The sequence below is a fragment of the Clarias gariepinus genome, chromosome 6, assembly GCF_024256425.1.
Source record: "Clarias gariepinus isolate MV-2021 ecotype Netherlands chromosome 6, CGAR_prim_01v2, whole genome shotgun sequence".
Taxonomy (NCBI): Eukaryota; Metazoa; Chordata; class Actinopteri; order Siluriformes; family Clariidae; genus Clarias; species Clarias gariepinus.
The window spans coordinates 39,053,795-39,064,322 of NC_071105.1; the positions used below are offsets into that span (position 1 = coordinate 39,053,795).

The 10,528-nt window shown below is 38.1% G+C and overlaps 1 protein-coding gene across 1 annotated transcript; it reads right to left on the reverse strand.

Moving 5' to 3' along the window:
• Positions 1 to 2,116: 2,116 nt before the first annotated feature.
• Positions 2,117 to 10,079, reverse strand: LOC128526734 (membrane-spanning 4-domains subfamily A member 12-like). Its single transcript, XM_053498868.1, has 7 exons — positions 9,966 to 10,079; positions 9,289 to 9,405; positions 8,771 to 8,827; positions 8,431 to 8,553; positions 7,974 to 8,087; positions 7,569 to 7,613; positions 2,117 to 2,188 (listed from the first exon to the last, which is right to left on the reverse strand). Exons 1-7 carry the CDS (start codon positions 10,077 to 10,079, stop codon positions 2,117 to 2,119), a joined length of 642 nt encoding a protein of 213 aa, XP_053354843.1.
• Positions 10,080 to 10,528: the final 449 nt, after the last annotated feature.

The window sequence follows — 10,528 nt, forward strand, 5'->3', positions numbered from 1 at the left end:
AGGGATTCCTAAGTCTCTGACTGCGCTGAGGGCTAATTAGGTTCCGATCTGCACCGGAATCAATCAGGGCTTGTGTGGCATTGAACTTTTTGTCATGGATGAGGGTAACAGTAAGACATAAACATGTGTCAGGGAGGTTTTTGTGAGTGGAGCCCTCCAGAACTCCCAACTTAACTAAGAGCTTATTTTTTTTAGCAGGCAATCCTTAAGGAAATTAACCTGTTACAGATCATAACAGCCTACTGCATTTCATTCTTATGATAACGCAAAAACACAAGCGAGGCTAAATGACCGACATTTGCTGACACAGTAGAACGTCCTAACAATGTTTTAATTTTATGGTCATTTATTTCAGTTAATAAATCTACTATAAATTTAAAGAACACAAGAAATAAGATGACACAAAACCCTACACGCATCTTTTCTAATTACAAGTAATAAAATCTAAAGGCTCACTGTGTTAACATTTATTGTGCTTAAATTTGATCCTATTAAATTTGAATTTTAGCACAGTGGCAGCTGGAACACCTAAAACAGATGCAGGATTATTTTTTATAATCTAAATAAAAATGCTTTTTTAAGCGTGAGGTATTGTTAGTTACTTGCAATATTTGTTAATTTAATTTAAATAGGGTTTGGTCCCCGGAATGTTGAGCATCATGATCCTCTTCTTTACTTTCCTACGTATAATCAGCGCTTAATCGCTTGCATAAAGTTTTGTAAATTCGTTTAATGTTTAATAGTATATAATGACCCCCGTTGCGCTGTACCACCGCTGGAAAAACCTTATGAAATACAAGTTAAAGACAATTATAATTATCTGCCACGGCGTGCGCCTGTGATGGGTGTGCACCCAAATTTACTATCGCTACTTGCTTCCTGAATAGGCGGCAACGGGACGGAGCCGCCTTTTCGTCCTGGCTGGCGATAATTAACGTTAATATGATCTCAAGCTTGCTTCGCATTATAACAGCAAGGCGCGGAGTTTTGTCCGAGGTCTGGGAAGTACGTGATGTGATGGAGAATATGAAAGTAGCATGTCAGTGGGGCGATGTGACACGCCCCAGGGCCTTTAAACAAGGACACTAGAATTCCGCCCCTTTGATCTCCGCGTTGAGGACATCGCGAGAAAGAGCTGCGCGAGCTCCCGCGGCATCTTCACTCCCGCACTGTGCCCGCCTTCGCAGCCCCGCTGCCGTAGAGGAAAATGATGCGAGGATGTTTGTGTTAAGTTTTTGTGTCAGCGAGGACTTGCGCTGGCCATCGACTGCGGGGGAAGCGCCATCACGAGGGAGCATGCAGGAGCGCATGCCAGTGTGGCACAGCCCCCGGAACTGCACATGCACAACCTTTATCCCATTCTTTCCATTCTAACTCCTTCAACACTTTCCTTCCCCATTTTACCTAAATAAATTACCCTTTTCCCGTAAGACTTCACCTCGTGTCCATGCTTTATGGTGCCGCCCGTGCAACATGGGTCGAACCCATTACAGATCATAACAGTCTACTGCATTTAATTCTTATAATAACGCAAAAACACAAGCAGGGCTGAATGACCGACTTCAGCTGACGCAGTAAAACCCTGACAATGTTATAATTTTATGGTCATTTATTTCAGTTAATAAATCTACTACAAATTACAAAGAACACAAGATATAAGACGACACAAAACCCTACTTGTGTCTTTTCTAATTACACGTGACAAAATCTAAAGGCTCACTGTGTTAACTTTTATTTTGTTTAAATTTGATCCTAATAAGATTTAATTTAATTTGAATTTTACATTTGCACTGTAATTTTGGTTCTGTGATTATGAATTTGTTTAACTACAATGCTTACTTGATTTTATCCGCTACTACATGCAGTTCTAAAACTCCGTGTCTCATTAATTCAGCAGAGAATGAACTAATTCATGAGGCATCAGTCTGTAGTTATATAGCGCCGCGACGGTAGAACCAACATTCTGATTGGGTAACCACTGAAGCTTATTCAAGCGGCGCGAGCGCAGGTCGCCCTCGCAATTAATATATAAGACTACCGTAGTGTTGTCCACCCGCACTAGGACATGGTAGCCTCAACTGCTGGAGGAAGTGCTTCAGGGCCAGAAATAGAACCATCATTTCAAGGCAATTGGTGTGTCGCACGAGAAGATGACCTCTCCAGCTCCCTTGGGCCTGTCAATAGCATCCTGCAACGACAAGACGGACTTAGAGTGGGACCCAGAGTCAGAAACCGGAATCTGAACGACATAGAAAGGGTACGAAGCCCCTGGCGCGTAACCCTTATTGAGGATTGGCCCTCATGTCAAATCCCCTGGTTCATAGTCACAACTGAGATGCTCTTATGTGCAGAAGGCCCAAAGGTATTACCGTGGATGCAGCTGCCATGAGAGCTAAGATCTCTAAAAGTGATGAACAGTCACTTTCTGGTCTAGCTTCATTTCCTTGAGGGTGTTGAGAATGGATTCGACACGAGCGGGAGACAGCTGTGCCCGCCTTACGACCAAATCCCATGTGACACCCAAATATGTTGTCCTCTGAACACATCTGAAAGAGCAAGCTTTTCGTGGCGCTGGGTCTCAATCCTAAGAAACAAAGATGAGCTAGGACGACATCCTGATGTCGAAGCACTAGCTACTGAGACTGGGCCAGCCAGTTGTGCAAGTGAGAAAGCTAGACCAAATGGAAGGACCCAATACTGGTAAGCTTCACCCCTGAAAGCGAACCTTAGGAACCTCTTGTGTTGTGGCAATATTTCTATATGAAAGTAGGCGTCCTTCACATCAATTGTCACAAATCCATCGCTTGGTAGGATTTGAGAAGAATCACTTTGACAGTCAACATTTTGAAGCTGTATTTATTTATTTTTAGATAGCTTGGTTTAACTTGGGGGATGTTAGATGTTCAGCATCCTGAAAGGTGGTGTTAAAGAGGCCAGTCCGACCTCTTTAAGGCGGATTGTGAAGCATGCCGCACCCCAGTCTTTACGAGGGGGTATCTGGCTCAAAAACACTCTCCTTGTGTGTTTCACGACTCGCAAAGGTCAGACCTGGTCAAGACTGGGTGGCCAAAAGTCCCGACTCTTGAGCACGGCGGGGAAGGAATTTTCCCGAAGGCTTGTTCATATAACTTTGCCTCATGAATCTAGTGGCGACTGAGTTAACGACATCGCCAAACAGGCCGGAAGGTGAGATGGGGGCATCAGGGAGGAATGCACGATCCTTATCCTTGATGCCCCTGAGATTCAGTCACAAGTGCCTCTCCGCGGAAAACCATCGCAGCCATAGAACGGGCGATAGCACGAGTCGTCTGCTTTGTTGCACGAAGAGACAAGTCTGTGGGCCAGGGTAATTTCAGAACGCCCTATCTTCAAGAGCCCTGCCAGCGCTCAAGTCTCTTAGCAGGTCAGCCTGGTAGGCCTGCAAAACCGCCATGGAGTGCAATGAAGCACCAACCTGACCTGCTGCCTGAAAAGCTTTTCCCTCCAGGGAAGATGAAAGTCTACACAGCTTGATATGAAGTGTTAGCTTTTCAGGAAAAAATGATGTCCCAGGAGAGAGATAGCCTGGAAGCGTCTCTTCTATCTGGGCGTCATCATATAACCCTGCGCTTAGACATCAACTATATTTAAATAAATAAGTCGATGGCATGAAAAACGCAGGATGAATACAGCTTACTCCATAAAAGGGGTAACTCATCATGGAGATTGCTAAGAAAAGGGTGAGAGCGCCTAATGTCAAGTGCTTGGAATGTCATCTCTGTGGAAGTAAGAGAGGATGTCTATCCCTGCCTATTCACAAGACGCGCCAGGGCGCGCTTGAGAGCGGACGGAGGAATTTCCCAATCCGGCGAGGGCGCGAGAGAAAGGAGGAGAATCCGTCTCCCGCACACCAGCCAGATTAACGCGTAAGCCACAAGAATGCGCCGCGGCTCGAAGCTTTTCTTAAGGAATGCAAGCCGCCCGAAAAGCACTTTGATCGAAACAGAAAGTGCAGAGCTCGCCCTCCGATATGGATTTATCACACACGGAGGGACATCTCGTTTAAAACTCTGCCATATCAGTGAGTTAAACACTTTTTTATCTTGCTGGTTTACACACAGACACGCAAAACACAACTAGGCTGTCATGAAGACAAAAGATCTGAGGATATTCTGATGTTTCCGATTTCTTCCTATTTATAACCTGCAGGTGCGTCTCATCAGATGACGTCACCTGACCGAGGTTATATAAGCCAAAATTTGGCGTGTTTGATACACACATGCTTCACAACCGGCCCATAGCGTTTTTACGCAGCATCGAGTGTAGCCTTTGAAAGGGAACTTATTAGTTGTGTATACCTTCTCCAGAATCTTAGACAGAAATGGTAGCTTAGATATTGGTCTGTGATTAGACAACACAGACGGATCAAGATTAGGTTGTTTAACAAAGGCTGCACAACTGCATGTTTAAAATTTCTGGGAGCCAACACTTTAAAATGTGATCAGCAGGAGATCCTGCAGGCTTCATAATATTAATAATCTTTAACAGAAAGGAAAGAAAGATGGGCTCAAACAGCAGAGCTGGATAACAATAACTTTTTTGTTCGAATATTTATGAACCTGGCTTTATATGAACTGAACATGTCGTTAATGACTGGTTTGTTTTTATTATTTTTATTTATTTCAAACTTAGACATCACACTAGTAAAGACCTTATACATATATATCATGCATATAAAATAATGTGTGCTCTTAATCATATTAACAACAAATATTACATACACATAATTTGACATGAAATGCGAGTATTTAAAACATTAAATGCTAAAAACATTAAATGCTAAAAACTTATACGCTAAAATCTGATGGACCCTTCATAGCTGTTTTACAGTGCATGGCTGTTCATGTTCACATGTGTTTGTGGGAATAACACGACACTCTGGGGAAAAGGGGAAAAAATAAATTAGTTGGTTAAATGATTCTGTTCACATGAAGTACGTTATATATCCTGTATATCCTGTTTGTTCCAAAACATTTTTTACATTGTTTTCATTACTTCTATTCACTGAAGGTAAAGTATAGCCATTTCACTTACATTTGGGTTAGCTCTGTCTGCCTGGTTGGTATACATTGCCACAGGAATCTTAAGAAAAAAAGAAAAATGTAAAATTTACACAGGAGCTTTGTTTCTATGCAAATGTTTTTATCTTTTTTTCAAGAAATTATTTATCACACATAATGCACTGTGAGCAAACATGAAACAAAAACCTTTTGTAAGTAAGCAAAGATTTATTTGGTTTCTGTTTAGATATTCATGTTTTATGTGACTTTGCTGCACCAGTCCTATATCTGCTTTGTTATCTCTCTGGTTTGTTCATTTGTATCCTCCTGCCATATTGTATATTTGGACTGATTCACAATAAGATTTTATTGCACTTTCATCTTTTAATTACATAATAACAGTTTATCCACAGGGATGTATAGGGTGGATGCACCACAAAACCACACACACATACACAGATATGCAACATGGTATAAAAAAGTTTTGAGACATGCCAGTGTCTTATAACATGCCAGTTTTGTAGCATGCTAACAGATTTCTGCACAAGGCGGCACACACAGCCACAGGGAGCACAAATCTTTATAAGTCAGTGTGCCAAACATCATCCTGTGTACATCGGGAGCTGTGCAATTTGTGCTATTTTAACTAAACGTGCTACTATGTCTGCTATTTCATCATGGACAGCAATTTAGAACAAAGCGTGAGCTTGAAATTTGGCGTGAAAGTGAACAAATCTTCCACAAAGACGTTTGACATTTACGTTGACGTTTACGGTGATGCTTCGATGAGTCATTCGAGTTGTTTTAAGTGGAATGCACGCTTCAAGAGCAGAAGAACATCAGTGAAAGACAATAAGAGATCAGCAAGATCTTTAATGAGCTTAACCCCAGAAAATGTCTGAACCATACGGCAACTTGTACATCATGATCATCGGAGAACAACTGCCAGGTTTTAACTCATGTTACTCAGTTTCATTACTCTTGCATATTTAATGTCCCTGAGTAAAACTTTTTTTCTTTTTCTTTACGTACTTGTGTGTTGACAGTAGCACCATGGTTAGCATACAGTACAGGCACCTTGTAATGAAAGGGAGAGGAAGAGAGAAAGAGAGAGAGAGAAAGAAAGAGAGATTAACCTGTTACCTATAGTGCACTATGATTATTAAAAAAAAAAAAATTGTTTTTAAACCATATAATCAACTTAAAATTTTATCAAATTTACCTTCCTAGCCTGTCATTTTTAGGCTATGTTAAACATGTGTATACCACTCCTGTGCTTTACAGGATTTTAGATCAGTCTCTTGAAGTCCTGTTTAAAAAGTTTTAAACTGTAATTTGCAGGTTGGATGCATTCAGGTTAAAATAATAAGGAATGAAGTGAAGTCTGAGCATTTGAGAAATTGATACTTTTAAAATTATGATATTAGTAGTGGTTCAAAAATGATTGGTTTGTTTGTTTAATAATTTAAGTTAATGAATTAGATCATTTATTTATGCTGATTTAATGGTTGATAATTAAATGAAGGAAATGTCAGATATAAAGGACTGGGAATAAAAGGAGCTATAAAGAACTATACAGAGTCTGGGACATGACATGGGTCAACTAAATGTGCACGGTTTAAAATTGTTGGTAAAGCATATTGTTCATAAATAACGTGTATCAATAGACTTATTTATGATCAGTGACGAAACATGGGTGTATCGGTATGACCCTGAGATGAGTCTTCACAGTGGAAGAGCCTCGTCATCTCCATTACTGAAAAAGGCAAGGCAGGTCCACAGCCCGACCAAGTGCATTCCCATGTTTTTTTAAAACATTTGCGGCATTGTGCATCAAGAATTCATTTCCAGGAGCCAGACCATCAATAGCGAATTCTACTGCCAGGTTTTAAGGCTTCTGAGGGAGGACATACAGTAAAAGTGACTGGATCTGTGGTGCGCAAATTTTTAAACTTATGTGTACACCATCTATCTAACTGTGAAAAAAACAGTCAGGCTAACCAGAAAAAAAGGCTTCAATTTGCTAACTAGCATATGTAATTGAATGTGGAGCAATGGAAAAAGAGCAAGAAGATAAAAGTATACACCCATCATGTATTTTGCCTAAAGGTGGGTGGAGTGTCAGGTCAGGGTCAGCAATGTTATGTGCTAAAACAAAATAGGTCAGCTGATAACCTATTCATACTGAATGACCAAATTTTTCTATCAATAGATTTTTTTTGTGCTTGATGGAACGGGCATATTCCAAGATGATGATCCCAGGATTCATCAGGCTAAAATTGTTAAAGAGTGGTTCAGGAAGCACGAGCATCATTTTTACCCACTGATTGGCCACCTCAGAGTCCAGACTTGCGAATAAATATAAAATAGATGATGTAGCAGATATATGATAAATGTTTTCTGTTGTTCAATTTTGGAAATGTGAATGTGTTGCAGTTTTTCCTGGTTAGCTGTTATGGGATGAATTATCAGCTTTGTGGGGGTTAAAGTAACTGTTTCATCGCTCTTGCATATTTTATGTCCACTTACTTGTGTGTTGACAGTGGCACCCTGGTTAGAGTACATTACAGGCAGCTTGTAATTGAAGAGAAAAAGAGAGAAAATTATATATATATTTTTTTAAATGTAACTTATCCTGTCATCTCTATCTATGTTTAAAGTGTGTATACAACTCCTGTCCTTTACATGATGTTAAACTAAGTGTGCCGAGTGTTTTCATCATCTGAGTGGTGAAATAAAAAGCTTGAATAAAGTGGAATAAAAAGTCTGGGACATGACAGGGGACAAAACCAAAGTGAATTAAACATTTACACTTAAAATTCTGATTAATCATACTGTTCATAAATCAGTAACATGTATCGATCGACAAATCTATGGTCACTGCGTAGTGGCTTTGCAAAGTTTTTGCTTTTTTGACAACTTTGTGATTCTCACCATCAGTTGAGAGCTGCAGGTGGCTTTGCAGGCGAATGCTGAGATGGTGATTGAGAGGATGAGCTGAAGAATAGTGAAAACCAGTAGTACTGCACTGATCGCTTTAGATCGTGCCTGATATCAAATAGATAAATAAATTGTAAATATAATATGACTAAACACAGAAGTTTTAGATTTCAAGTAATAAATTTAATATAAACATGACATAGTTAGTTGGCAGTTATTATTGTGGATGAACTAAATACAGTATACAAATATATATATATATATATATATATATATATATATATATATATATATATATATATATATATTTGTATACTGTATTTAGTTCATCCACAATAATAACTGCCAGCTATATATATATATATATATATATATATATATATAGCTAACCCTGCCCATCATTACATCCTTTCCCATGAGTAATTGACGTGCCAATTTCAGGAAAGCTTACCTTAAACCTGTAACAATCATTAAAGAAGCATATGTAATTTAAGAAAATGTCTGTTGTCAGTAAACCAATGCCTGCTGTTGAACCTAGGGCACTGACGACATTCATTCCCAGAGAGCCTTGCACCTAAAAATGGAAAACAGTGTGAATGACTTTTTAGCAAACCTGAATTTTTAGAGATTTCAATTTTAGAATTGGAACCGAATTTTAGAAATTGGTTCCAATTTTTAGAACTCATTATCACCTTCAGGGGCTCCCTAAAATTCAGCATGAGAGTTAATGAAAACACCTTGCAAACAATTGACTATTTTTAAATGTATTTGAATTGATGAGGTTTACGTACCAGACAGGAATTGAGGTTGTTTGCTGCTGCGATAGACAGAGAGCCAGTAATGATGTACTGCAATGATAATGTTTATTATTATTATTATTATTATTATTATTATTATTATATCTTATTTCATATGACCACTACCAACTAGGAAAGTTAAAGCAAAAAAATAAAATAATAATTATCATAAACAAATAAATGAATAGTTTCCAATAAAACCACATCTTTACAAACTGCTGCTCATGTTACATTACAGGTGAGCATAAGGAACTCAGAGGAAATCACTACACACAAGCTCAAAGATGAATGCAATTCTAGTCAATTAGACTAACACAATTAGTTAGACTAAGCCACCATCATGTAAATGCCCTGACTGTGATTTACAAGAGCAAAGGTGTACAGTATGCCCCTCCCACCCAGAGAGCATGGCCAATTTCCCTCTCTTGGCTCCCAGTTAAACAAATTCTATGTTTAGTCATATGTTAACTTTATCAGCTTTTTAATTTAACTATTGTTAATAGATAACTTACAAATATTGTTCCCCAAAAAAGATGTCCACTAAAAACAGAAAACAGGGCAAATTGAGGATCAGCCACGAAGACAATCCCAAACATTAAAGAGATAAGTCCAATCATTATTTGGACAGTCTGTGAAGAAGAAAGTAGGAAACAAACAACCATATGGCATATGTTGACACATTTGGACAGGATTCACAGTTATGTATAATAAAAATCTAAAATACAGTACATAAAGTTAAAAAAGTAATCAATTACAGCTAACATTCATGAGAAAAATATAGGAATAATAATAAGAGTAGCCATATTCTTTGCAAACTAAGATGCAGGTACGCTTTGTCTCTCTCTGTGTGTTATGTGGACTGGTAAGCTATCAGTGAAAATTGTTGTTATTATTATTATTATTATTATTATTATTATTATAAAGGAAACTATTTTCTAAAATAATGGTGTTTTGTGGTCACATTTCTTTACCACAGAAGTAAACCCGAGAGACAGACCATATTAAACAGTGTGTATGTTTTGCATTGTAGCTCTCTGAAGAGGATGTACATATTATAATATCAGCAATTTAATCATATTTTAATTTAACATTCTAAATGAAAAGCATTAACCTGTCAAAGTTCTTTATATTTATCTGGCTAAGTGGTTAAAATGTATTAAAAATGCATGCTTTGAAAAATGTGTTTTACCCCAAGTGCTTTTGGCTCGGCTTTCAGAAAGCGAAGAATTGGCGAAGGGGATGTGGAAACCACATTAAGTCCAGATGGGACAGAGTGTCCATTTGCTGCCACTTGTGAATTCATTCCAGAATCTAGCTAATAAAAGGCACAAACATTAACAGAATAATTAAGTAGATTGAAAAGAAGCTACACTGAATTGAAATATTATTTTTAAGATTATTCAGTATATATCTTGCCTAATATTTAATTATGACATTATTTACACCATCTTTAAGAAGAATTATCATCTAAAATATAATGAGACATTATTTATATAATAAAGAATGCTATAAATACAATCAATACACCTGATTAGGCTTATAATACAGAACTGTTCATATAGAATATAAATTTATCCAATAAATATAAATCTTTAAGTGTTAAGACAGTGTAGTGTAGTGATTATACAGTGTAACGCAGTTTCTTCTTTTAGACAGCAGTGTCACCTTATGGTCTGGGACATGCATATAGACATTCACATGCATAGACTTTTATACACAAATCTACCACTTTATGACCTTCAGAGTTATTAC

What these genes read in the sequence shown, in the direction of transcription:
- LOC128526734 (XM_053498868.1), bottom strand. Translation starts at nt 10,079, where the DNA reads ATGAATTCACAAGTGGCAGCAAATGGACACTCTGTCCCATCTGGACTT. An exon ending in CCGAGCCAAAAGCACTTGGG is followed by an intron (nt 9,406 to 9,965) that starts GTAAAACACATT and finishes TCTTCTTCACAG; the next exon opens with ACTGTCCAAATAATGATTGG. An exon ending in TTTTTTGGGGAACAATATTT is followed by an intron (nt 8,828 to 9,288) that starts GTAAGTTATCTA and finishes TTATCATTGCAG; the next exon opens with TACATCATTACTGGCTCTCT.